Here is a 12882-nt window from a genome sequence, read left to right as displayed (position 1 = left end):
TCCGGAAGTGCATGAGGAGCTTTCTAGGACGTGGAAGGCACCGTATAGTGCCCGAAGCCGTTCTAGTGGCTCCTCCCCCCTCGCCACCCTCGACGGCAGGGCAGCTAAGGGGTATGTGGATATCCCCCCAGTGGAGCGGGCCGTCGCGATGCAACTGCGATTCAGTTCGCCCAGCGTCCCCCTGCTTTCAAGGGCATCCTGTTCACCCGTGTTCTGGCGGACAATGCCCCTGTGCTCAGGGCAGAGATCGCAGTCCTACTGGCGAAGGACGCGATCGAGCCGGTCCCTCCAGCCGACATGAAGACCGGCTTCTACAGCCCGTACTTCATTGTACCCAAGAAAGGTGGTGGGTTACGACCAATCTTGGACCTGCGCGTCCTGAACCAGTCCCTTCACAGGCTACCGCTCAAGATGCTTACGCAGAAACGAATTTTCAAATGCATCTGTCCCCAAGATTGGTTTGCAGCGATCGACCTGAAGGACGCGTACTTTCATGTCTCGATTCTCCCTCGACACAGACCGTTTCTCCGCTTTGCGTTGGAGGGACGGGCATATCAGTACAAGGTCTTACCCTTTGGTCTGGCCCTGTCGCCCCGCGTCTTCACGAAAGTCGCGGAGGCGGCCATTGCTCCCATGTGCGAGCGTGGTGTTCGCATCCTCAACTACCTCGACGACTGGCTTATTCTGGCCCAGTCGAGAGAGCAGTTGTGCGAACACAGGGACATGGTGCTCAGTCACCTCAGCCACTTAGGGCTTCGGGTCAACTGGGAAAAGAGCAAACTCACCCCCGGGCAGAGGATCTCTTTTCTCGGTATGGAGTTGGACTCAATCAACATGACAGCGCGCCTCACCGAGGCCCGTGTCCAGTCAGTGTTGAACTGCGTGGAACAGCAGCACCACGGAAACTTTTTCAGAGGCTCCTGGGGCATATGGCATCTGCAGTCGCGGTTAAGCCGCTAGGATTGCTTCATATGAGGCCGCTCCAACACTGGCTCCACGATCGAGTCCCGAGATGGGCGTGGCAGAGCGGCTCGTGCCGGGTCCAAGTGACTCCGCACTGTCGCCAAACTCTCAGCTTGTGGTCGGACCCTTTGTTCCTGCGGGCAGGTGTTCCCCTGGAACAGGTGTCCAGGCACTCTGTGGTCTCCACGGATGCCTCTACCACCGGCTGGGGGGCCACGTACAACGGACATGCAGCTTCAGGTCTGTGGACGGGGCCTCAACTGCATTGGCACATCAACTGCCTCGAGTTGTTAGCAGTACGTCTTGCACTGAGCCGTTTCAAAACGCTGCTACTAGGCAAGCACGTACTGGTCCGTACGGACAGCACTGCGACCGTTGCGTACATCAACCACCAGGGTGGTCTACGCTCCCGCCGCATGTCACAACTCGCCCGCCATCTCCTCCTCTGGAGTCAGAAGCATCTGAGGTCGCTTCGTGCTTTACATTCCGGGCCTGCTCAACTGTGCAGCCGACGAGCTCTCACGGCAGCAGGTGCTACCGGGAGAATGGCGACCCCATCCCCAGGTGGTCCAGCTGATTTTCAGGCGCTTTGGGACCGCACAGGTAGATCTGTTTGCCGCCCCGGACACGTCTCACTGCCAGTTGTTCTATTCCCTGACCGAGGGGACCCTCGGCACGGATGCTCTGGCACACAGCTGGTCCCGGGGCCTTCGCAAGTATGCGTTTCCCTCAGTGAGCCTTCTTGCACAGACCTTGTGCAAAGTCAGGGCGGACGAGGAGCAGGTCTTGTTAGGTGCGCCGTTATTGGCCCAACCGGACCTGGTTGCCGGAACTAGTGGTCCTCGCGACAGCCCCTCCCTGGCCCATCCCTCTGAGAGAGGACCTGCTCTCTCAGAGACGGGGCACCTTATGGCACCCGCGTCGAGACCTCTGGAAACTCCATGTCTGGTCCCTGGACGGGACGCGGAGGTTCTAGGTAACCTACCCCCTGCGGTAGTTGACACCATCACTTCAGCTAGAGCCCCCTCTACGAGGCGCCTCTATGCGTTGAAGTGGAACCTGTTCGTTGACTGGTGCTCCTCTCACGAGGAGAACCCCCGATCTTGCTCGATCAGAGCCGTGCTTTCCTTCCTGCAAGAAGGGCTGGAGCGAAGGCTGTCTCCCTCCACCCTTAAAGTGTATGTTGCCGCTATTGCTGCACATCACGATGCTGTTGATGGTAAGTCTTTGGGAAAGCTTGACCTGATCGTCAGGTTCCTGAGGGAGTTCAATCAGCCGAGTTAAAAATCCTGTCCTGTAAGACAGTACTCCTGGTTGCATTGGCCTCTATCAAGAGGGTAGGGGACCTGCATGCATTTTCGGTCGACGAATCGTGCCTAGAATTCGACCCGGATAACTCTCACGTCATCCTGAGACCCCGGCCCGGATACGTGCCCATGGTTTCTACCACTCCCTTCCGGGACCAGGTAGTGAACCTGCAAGCGCTGCCTTCGGAGGAGGCAGACCCAGCCCTGGCTTTTCTCTGTCCCGTTCGCGCTCCGCGCATGTACGTGGACAGAACGCAAAGCCTCAGGACCTCAGATCAGCTCTTCGTCTGTTACGGAGGCCAGCAGAAAGGGAAGGCTGTCTCCAAGCAGAGGATGGCCCACTGGATAGTGGATGCCATCGCCTTGGCTTACGAAGCCCAAGGCGTGCCCTGCCCGCCTGGGTTGAAAGCCCACTCCACTAGGAGTGTCGCTTCTTCCTGGGCGCTGGCACACGGTGCCTCGCTGACAGACATGTGTAGAGCTGCGGGCTGGGCGACACCTAACACGTTCGCTAGGTTTTATAGCTTATGTGTTGAGCCGGTTTCTCCCTGTGTGCTCACTTCTACTAGCCGGTAACACCGAAGTTCCCGCTCTAGTGTCGGCTTGCTGCGCCACTCCCTTCCTAGGAACGGATACATGCGCTTTTTACTCCAGTCGAGTTCCCCACTTAGCGAACCCTGTGAGTTCCTCCGCACCCCTTCGGCAGTCGGATGTTGCGGAGCGTCCAACGCCAGGCCTAGTGCTCGTATGCTTGTGTAACTTGTGCTAGGCTGGGTTCCATATGTGCGATCCCTGCGGCGATCCCATATGTGTATTCTTCCACGACCAGCTCCCTGCGGTGAGCCCGTGTCTTCCCTTGGCAGAGTCTGCTCTGCCGTCACTGTTGGTGTTGTCTCCCCCTTCGGTTGGAGCCACCCCAGTGACATTCCAAATGTCCATTCCCTCGGCCAGTCCATATGTGTATTCTCCACATGTTACCTCCCTTCGGGCAAGATGTGGCTCCGCAGCGTTCTTTCCCCTGGAAAGGTACGCTTTCCCAGTGTTATCCAAGAGTTCCACTGTGTGGGTTATAATGGAACAGCAGTTGAACTCCCTCTACGCAGGTCTTCCGCCCCAACAGTTGGGGGTCTGAGAGTCTTGCGTAGGTCGCTGGATGTGGCAGCAACTGTGGCGTTTTCCAGGGGATCCCAATAACATCGTCACGTCGACGTTACGTCGAACGGGAGCGACTGAAAGGGAACGTCTCGGTTACTGATGTAACCCTCGTTCCCTGAAGGAGGGAACGGGAGATGTAACGTCCCATTGCCACTGTTGCTGACCATCGCTGCATGGCCGTCACAAATCTCGGCTCCTCAGCGAAAAACAATGTGAGCGTGTGCCCGCTTCCTGTTTATACCGGCACGGCGCAGCGGGGGCGCGTGACGCGTTCACGCACACCAACGTTCATTGGCTTGTTCTGTAGATACTCGAAGTTGATAGGGCTCTCTGAAGTGATCCCAATTACGTCCGACGTTACGTCTCCGGTTCCCTCCTTCAGGGAACGAGGGTTACATCAGTAACCGAGACGTTTTTTGTAGTGAGTATACTGTAATATAACACACCCCCCCCACCACCACCCCCACACTTACTAATGCATACAGTAGGCTTCCACATGAAATTGAGAGCATTATGAAATAGTAGGTGTTATCAACATGTCAATTTATTATAAGCAACACAAGACTTTAACAGCCAATGACATTTACAGCTGGGGAGACTGGACTGATTTTCTACTGTTTAGTGTTAATCAGCATCTAATTTAGCCATTTAAGAGCTACATTTAGCCTTAGATGTTATATGAATATGGTCCCTTGAAGCACAGGTTTTATCAGCTGACAATTTTACAAAAAAAATTGAAAGATTATAGGCACAAATACAAATTTACTTTTAGAAATGGTGTTTTTGAAAAAAAAAAGGTGTTATTGTTTTGGCAAGTTTACTGTTTAAATTAAAACATGTATGAAAACTTGTGTGATATTCCCTTAAAATAACGTTTTAATAGATTTTATTATTATTATTATTATTATTATTTTAAAATTCATTTTACTGTGCAATTTCTTTCTAATTTCTTTGAGATAGATCGAACTTTTATTTTGGTGTGTTGTAGACATTTGAGTTTCTGTGTGTTTTAATAAACTATTATTATTATTATTATTATTATTATTATTATTATTATTATTATTATTATTATTATTATTATTATGTTTAGGCCTACTTGAAGTATACTCTACTGTGCAATAGTAATATATTTCTGTTATAATTTCTTCAAATTTTTTAAAATGTCAACTTTTATTTTGACAGGTTGTCGTGAAGACATTACAGTTATGAAACGAATGAATGACGATAGTTTTATCAAATGAAATGGTGAAATTCACATGAAATGACTCTCATAGCAGCTCTGCGATGAAAGTGCACATGTGTATCCAATCCCACATCATGTCTCAATAGTAGTGAAATGCTGAAAACACCACGAGTGTGAGTCACGCGTGCTTCTGTGTGTGTGTGTGTGTGTGTGTGTGTGTGTGTGTGTGTGTGTGTGTGTGTGTGTGTGTGTGTGTGTGTGTGTGTGTGTGTGTGCGCGCGCGCGCGTAGTAGTGGAGCACACATTAAGCGCTCATTCCCAGAGACGCGTAGAAAAATTGCAGTCTCTTTTAACTTTAATATTCACAGACAGACACTAGTCCATATCGAGATTTGATTCATTGTACAGCCCTACTTTTGATTTATTCATTCAAAAATAGCCAAATTACGTGATGACGTTCTGCTTAGCAAGCTCCATTTGTGACTGGATTCCGCAATTCGGTGTCGCTTCGCAAACACTGACGGGGTGAATTTATGAATGAAAGTGAAAGTTCTGACACAAAACGAAGTTGTTACGTATCCTAACGATTTTTTTAAGTGGGTACATATGGAAATCCTTGGCCTTTTCTAGTCGGTATACGGCGTATACCTGCGTATCACGTAGACTACACCACTGCTCGTGGCATCTGTCGTTGCTATGCAACCATGAACATAGGCGCGCATGGAGCGCGCCGCGTCACTTCTATTATGAGCGCGCTCACCGCACGCCTACATCTGAAATAATGAATCTGCACTATGTGAACGGCCCCTTATGGCAATGTGACATTAGCCTAATCCAAAATATTTCCATATGTGGCTCTTTCCTCTAGGGGTGCACGATATATCGGCCGCCGATATAATATCGACCGATATGGTCATTTTTTTTACACATCGGTATCGTTCCGATGTCAAAATAGGGCCGATGTGAACAGGCCGATATTTGACCTGTGAAGTTGAAGATGAAGTTGACGATGCTGACTTGCGATCTTAGCAGTAGTGAACGCGCCTGAGAGAAATACAAATTTCATACAGATGACATAAGCAGAGAACAGTCTGTTTTCTTTCGTTTTGAATTGTTCTGTTTAAAAATAGATGTTTCAAGCTTACTATATATGTCTCAGGTCTGTGAGGCAGGTAGGTTTCGGTTCATTTGAGACGAGCTTCAGTTCATGCGCCGTCGCCTCCATGTCCTGATTAAATATTACTTATTTATTTTTGATGAAACATTGATCAAAATTAAGATACAATTAATACAAAACGAAATTAAATTTAAAGACGGGCTTTGTGCTTTCTGTTTGAGGTCTCTGTGAAAGTTTTAAAGCGGTCTTTTAGTGCCGCTTTCAGACGTGCGTAACAGAGAACTGTCCCGTCAGTAACATTGTTAACGCAGTCCAGTGCGACTTATGTTTTTTCCCTCTTCATGACACATTTTTGATTGATCGTTTTTTGACTCGTAGATATTTGAATATATTGCTTGATATTTGATACCCGTTCGAATTAGATTTTTCTCAAAAGTGACAGCACGTGTGATTTGTGGATTACTGATAAGCGCGAGTGGAGAAACAGTCGTTTATTTATTCATTCTCAGTGTTGAGAAACGTAGCCTTCATGTGTTACGTTATTGTGTTAATAATAACTAAAGTAGTCTACCTAATTATGTTACATATTTATTTTGTATGAAAACTAGCGCGTTCGTTACTTATGGATTAAAAAGTAGGCTACCGTTGTATCAGTGCTGCGCGAGCTCTCCCTCACAAACACGGACGCGCGCACACAGAGAGAGAAGATAATTGTAAAATGAAAAATTGACGGGCTAAGTTTAAATTTTGTTCTTGCTTAGTTTTTTTTCTATCAAAATGTCAGAAAGCATTTTGTATTATCCATCCGTGTTTTTAAAATTCGTTAAATGACGGACATTTTACTGTTAACACAGCCCATATGTCGGATTCGTCTTATAGCCTACTTTTTATTATTTTTAGAATAAGTGATTCGTTATGCTATTATTGGACTCCTGTCTATTCATTGTCAACTGTTTTCTATAAATATGTTTGTATTGGCTAACATTTATTCAGCTAATGCGTGTGCTGTTTAAAATGTGCAATGTTCAAATGCAAAGACAGCACGTCACAAATAGAAGCCCTTTTCCCTGTGGTATTTAGTATCATATTTGGATATTGGAATAATAAATTAAGTAGCCTATCTTAATTGTACACAATGTTCCTGTTTTTTTTTTCCTGTTAGGGAACGCAACTGCACGCGCTTCGAGGCTCAGGCACGCACGCGCATCAAGTACCGGGTTTGAGAAAACCTGGTACCGTACCGTTTAAAAAACAATTTAGTACCGACTTGGTACCGAAGTACCGGGTCTTTGACAACACTATTGGGGACATTTAGTTTAACATTTAATTTAGTATTCAAATTACTAAATGCTTTTGACATAAGAGGTCTTTGTACCATTGAAACATCCGGCAAGTTTCACAGCTTAAAACGTCCTCAGAAAAAGACAAAAAAATATTAAAAAAAAGAATTCAACCAAGCTCCAAAAACGGCTTGTTAGAATATTGTGGGTTTTGTGACGTCACATGGGCAAATACATTCGCATCAACAAATCGTTTTTGAGTTTTTTCAGAGAGAGTTTGCAAAGACACTTTTGCAAAGATAAAGCAGCAACTGTATTGGATCTGACAGCAGCTTGATCTCAAAGCGAAAGTATTTTGATTAAAAAAACGTGAGCAGTTTAATAATTCTTTGTCTATAAATGACCGTTTTATATGGGTGTTTTCAAAAACACAGGGGGGGGGGGGGGCATTGATACTTTTTCCTATGCAGTGACATTAGCTAATTATAACACCGGTGTTTACTGAGAGCCGCCGCTTGAACACGGATCATTTCAGAAAGAGGGTCAGAATGAGGTTGGAAAATCTTTATTCAGATTTATGGATTATTAACAGTACAAATCGGGGGTGCCAAACTCAGCTCCTGATTAGCTGTATCAGGGTTGTTTAATTAGGATTGAAGCTAAACAGTGATCCTCTAGGGCAGTGGTTTTCACACTTTAAGAGCACCCTTTTCTTCTTTTTTAAATTGACACAACCCATATTGACCCATCATATTTAGATTAGCTAAATTCAACAGCAAAAGTTACAATAATTGTATAAAATCTAAACATTTAGTGAAAACCATTATTTAGTGCAGGTGGAGAACAAAAAAGTGATTAAGTGTAGTACTAAATCTGGTAAAATATTACTCACTGCTCTTTGTATTGTTGTAAAATACATTCATGAAAAACAATTAATTTCTAATATATACTGTAAAATGAAAAGACATTTCTTTTAAATGTTTAGCGCAGCTGTTTAATGAGGCAGCAACATATTATAGATAGGACAGAACAAGAAAGGCTATTAATAATCTTTCATTGCCCAAAAGTATTATAATATGAAAGGCTCCAATACAGAGCGGCACAAAGCGCTTATGCGTATCCCGTGCGCAGAATGATGTGCTTGAAGCAACATGGAGTCACAGCGCTTCGCATTGAAAACCTCAAAGCAAAAAGGGAAGAGATTTGATGCGTAGTTCCTGTATTATATAAATGCAATAGTTCCAGTATTAAATGAATGCAATAGTTTATTGAGCCTTTTCTCTTTAACAGTTTAAACATGTCAGATACTGTGCGCGTGAAGAGCAAGTATAGCGCTCTCTACTCCAGTGTGGTGATCTAAAAGACATCCGGGAGAAAGTTACATGAACAGCAATAAACTCCAGAAAGATAAAATCATTTTAAGTGAAACCATAGACCTTTCTCTACAGATAATGTATAACAATAGTAACATTGACTCATCTTGGAGAGAGTTTCATCATGTTGACTGCCGTAACCGAACGCGGCGCGCTGTTTGAGTGCTGGATGGAGAATGACTGACAGCCGCAGCGGAGGGAAGCACTTACTTCAATTTAACGACTTCAATATTAATCATTAAATCACTTTATCACATTAAACTATGGAGTGGCTTTAGGACACTTATAATATAGTGCACGAAAAGTTGACGGTTCTATATAATGTTTTTGTAGCTAGAACACCCAGAACACCCAAGCAACCACCTAGCAACCACCCAAAACACCCTAGCAACCACCGAGAACACCATAGCAACCAACCAGAATACACTAGCAACCACCTAGCAACAGCATTGCAACCACCCAGAACACCCTAGCAACCGCCTAGCAACACCCTAGCAACCTCCTAGCTATGTTTTTGTAGCTTTTGTGAGGCTTAACAATAACACAGAATAGTATACGCACAATATCGGATTTGGATGCCGATAGTGAGTATCGGATCAGCGCATCTCTATTTGAAACTGCTAAGTATTTAATTTTATTTGTGTACACTCATAATAAACCAGAACACTGTGGCTTTGTAAAATAAATAAAACAAACAGGATGTGTTTTCTGTCGTCTCGGTTTCCTTCCCGTCAACTTGTTTGTGGAGCGCTTCACAGAAATAAACCAAACTCAGCAGAATACTGTCACACAGCTTTCTCTTTTCTTTTGTTAATCTGTTAATTATTTAAGTCAAATATATTTAGCATATTTATTCCTTTTATACAGGCCTATAGACTATGATTTTATGAAAACAAATTATTATTTTAATTTTAAATGTAACTCCATTTTTCCTTAACTCATCCTGGCGACCCAGGGTTTGGAAACCTGTGCTCTAGGGAACTGAGTTTGGCTCCCCTAGTATAAGTGAACCTCAGGGAATATAATAAATAATGTAAAATCTCCATGTCATGACCCCTGTAAAGATGTAAGATGTGTTATTAAAAAGGATTCTTTAGCTATTAATGATTAAACACTCACAGAGCTTTCCTGCAGTTGACCACAGCTGGTATCAGTCTTCTTCTACCCTCAGCTGATGTGTTGTATTTCATGGGGTTCAGCTCATCCAGCGGCTCCTCTGAGATCTGAAGCATGTAGGCGATTGTAGAGCATTGACCAGGAGAGAGTTTCTCCTCTGAGTGTTTGTCTGATTTCACAAACTCCTGAATCTCTCTGGACAGAGTCTGATCTTTCACTTCCAGCAGACAGAGGAACAGATTGATGGATTGATCAGCTGAGAGACGATAAATATTCAACTCATCTTTGATCATGTCTTTAATGTGCTGTGTGGTTTCTCTGATGCTCTCTGAGCTGTTCTCTGTGTGTGTCAGAAGATCCTGTAAGAGTCTCTGATTGGACTCCAGTGAGACGCCCAGCAGGAACCGCAGGAACAGATCCAGTCGTCCATTCTCTCTCCAGCTGGCTTTATTTACTGCTGATGTTAGTAGATCATACAGAGAGACTTCATCAGACCTGAATTCACCCAGAAGCTGCAGTGGTTCCTTGTTCTTCATTAAATAGCAGTAAAACACATAGAAAGCAGCGAGAAACTCCTGAACGCTCAGATGAATGAAGCTGTAGACTTTCCTCTGATGAATCACAGATTCCTCCTTAAAGATCTCAGTGCAAATCCCAGAATGCACTGAGGCGTCAGTGACGTCTATGCTGCTCTCAATCAGGTCCTCCTCATAGAACATCACATTGCCCTTCATCAGCTGATGGAAAGCCACTCCAGCAAGTTTCACAATCACTTTTCTGTTGGACTGCAGGAGTTTCTCTGGATCTCTCTCTTCATACTTCTGATTCCTCACGTTGATCTGAATCAGCAGGAAGTGGATGTACATTTCAGTCAGAGTTTGAGGGATTTCTGCACTCAGATCTTCTTCCAGGAGCTTCTGAAGCACAGTGGAGGAGATCCAGCAGAAGACGGGTATGTGGCACATGATGTGGAGGCTTCTTGCTCTTCTGATGTGTGAGATGATTCTGCTGGCTTGATGCTCGTCACTGATTCTCTTCCTGAAATATTCCTCCTTCTGAGGATCATTGAATCCCTGAATCTCTGTCAGACGGTGGATGTATTTGGAGGGGATCTGATTGGCTGCTGCTGGTCTGGAGGTGATCCAGATGAGAGCCGAGGGAAGCAGATCTCCTTTCATGAGCTTTGACATCAACACACCCACTGATGAAGTCTCAGTCACATCAGAAACTTCCTGAGCGTCTGAAAACATCAGTGTGATTCTGCTTTCATCCAGACCATCAAAGATGAACACAACTTTACACTCCTCATAAATCTTTGAGTCCAGATCTTGAAGTTCAGGATGAAAGTCCAGCAGAAGTCTGTGAAGACTGTACTGATGATCTCGGATCAAGTTCAGCTCTCGAAATGGAAGCACAAACATGAAATCTACATCCTGATTGTCTTTTCCCTCGGCCCAGTCCAGAATGAACTTCTGCACAGAGACGGTTTTCCCGATTCCAGCGATGCCTTTAGTGAGAACAGTCTTGATCTGCTCTTTCTCCTGGCGTCCTGGTTCAGGAGAGGCTTTAAAGATGTCATTGCAGTAGATTGGAGTGTCTTGTGAGTGTTGTGTTCTGGCTGTTTTCTCCATCTGTAAAACCTCATGTTGTTTATTCACTCCTTCTCTCTCTCCCTCTATGATGTAGAGCTGTGTGTAGATCCTGTTCAGGAGGGTTTCATTCTCTTGGAGTTTCAGTCCCTCAAATAATCTCTCATACTTGTTCTTCATGCTGGCTTTGTGTCTGTGTTTGACTCTCTGTAGTTCATCATTCACTGGTTGAGGAGAATCCTGGTCTCCAGTCTGATCATCTCTATAAACTCTAGAAAAACAAAAGTGCACAGTTTTAAGATCAAGAAAAATAACATAAATTAAAATCTAAATCTACACAATCTTGTATTTTCTGTACAATCAATGTGTTTCATTTCAGTTTTAGTTCAACACTTTCTGCATTGCATAGCTCTCTGACTCCAGATCCTGAGAAACACAGAGAAATAATTCTTCCTGTCTGACGTTTCATTTATTTAATTAGGGCTGCAATAACTAATTGATAAAATGGATAATAATGGATGATGTGGAACAACATTTGTTAAAATAGTGGATAAAAAAAAAAAAGTTCATGAGTTAACTCGCAATTAATCGCACATTTTTATTTGTTCTAAATGTACCTTAAATTAATACTTTTCAAGTTTGTAATCAACATGGGCATGGATAAGTATGGATGTTTTATGCAAATGTATGTTTATTATTGAAACCATAGTCAACATAGAGCATGAAGACGAGACCTGTTTCAAAGGTCATAGATGTTTTTCAAAGAACTTGTTCATGTCTATTAGACACATGTAGAAAGAACAAAGAAATACCAGGTTCCCCTTACTTCTCTTTCTTTGCGCTGAGCAATTAACACACTTTCTGTTTAGATTTATGCATGACAGGGCAGCTCTTCTGAAAATGCTAAATGTACATTTATTATTTATTATTACATTAGTTTGTCTCTCTCTGTGCCCATTTTAATGAAGCTAAATTCTCAATAAAACTGTTTTCATTGGTATATTTTACTGTTTCTGTTGTCAAACAACGGAATAAATATGAAATAGTGACTGAAACGACACCAGCTCTCCCTTCCAAGATGTTAATCTGCACAAAAATCCTGATAATCAAGCCATCGTCTGATGAAATCAAACACACATAAGATAAAGACAATATCTGTGCTGTAAATTTTGGCTATACTTGCATGTAAAATTAGAGAAGCAACATAATATCTGTGTTTAACTAAATTAAAGCACTGCTCCTCTCTGCCACGTGAGACGCAGAGAGAGATATTCCCTCATCGAATATCACACCAAGAAACAGCTATGATACCTCAGTGAACATTAGTGGAAAACAAATGCTGAAACTCTGTAAAGGTTTAGGATTAAACATTATTAACGGCAGAACTCGTGGAGACACATTAGGTAGATTCACTTATTGCTCCAGATTAGGAACCAGTGTGGTTGATTATTCAATAACAGATATTGATCAAAGCTTTATTAATGCCTTCACAGTCAGACCTCAGCTCCCGATGTCCGATCACTGCCAAACTGTGCTTTATCTGAAAGCCCCATGTGGAATAACCAAAACTGCTCCACCTGAAACTGAAAAACTGTTTCCTCTGAAACAGAAACTCAAGTGGAATCAATCCAACTCAGAACAATTCAGAGAAAATATGAACAATCCTACTATATTAAAAATGCTAGGTGACTTTATGTCCACTGATTTCACCTTAGATATTAATGGAATAAATTTAGCAACAAAAAACTTAAATTACATATTCATAACATTGATAACTCTATCTAATATTAAACAGCAAA

General features: G+C 43.7%; 1 protein-coding gene across 4 annotated transcripts in view; it reads right to left on the bottom strand.

The window, feature by feature from the left end:
- The window catches only part of LOC308687550 (uncharacterized protein), a gene marked incomplete at its 3' end in the record, with an annotated part of 139812 nt that overhangs the window by 115599 nt on the left and 11331 nt on the right, over positions 1-12882 (bottom strand). For 2 of the 4 annotated variants that reach the window (XM_081360150.1, XM_081360151.1), the window contains exon 8: positions 9498-11335. The exons of 1 other annotated variant lie outside the window; for it this stretch is intronic. In XM_081360150.1, coding sequence (XP_081216276.1) covers positions 9498-11335 — 1838 coding nt within the window. Of the gene's footprint in view, positions 1-9497; positions 11355-12882 lie in introns of all 4 variants that reach the window. One more of the 4 variants, XM_081360149.1, reaches the window with a different exon arrangement.

The sequence above is a fragment of the Scardinius erythrophthalmus genome (genome assembly GCF_964197995.2).
Source record: "Scardinius erythrophthalmus genome assembly, chromosome: 3".
Classification (NCBI taxonomy): domain Eukaryota; kingdom Metazoa; phylum Chordata; class Actinopteri; order Cypriniformes; family Leuciscidae; genus Scardinius; species Scardinius erythrophthalmus.
This window is presented reverse-complemented; position numbering and strand designations above follow the sequence as displayed.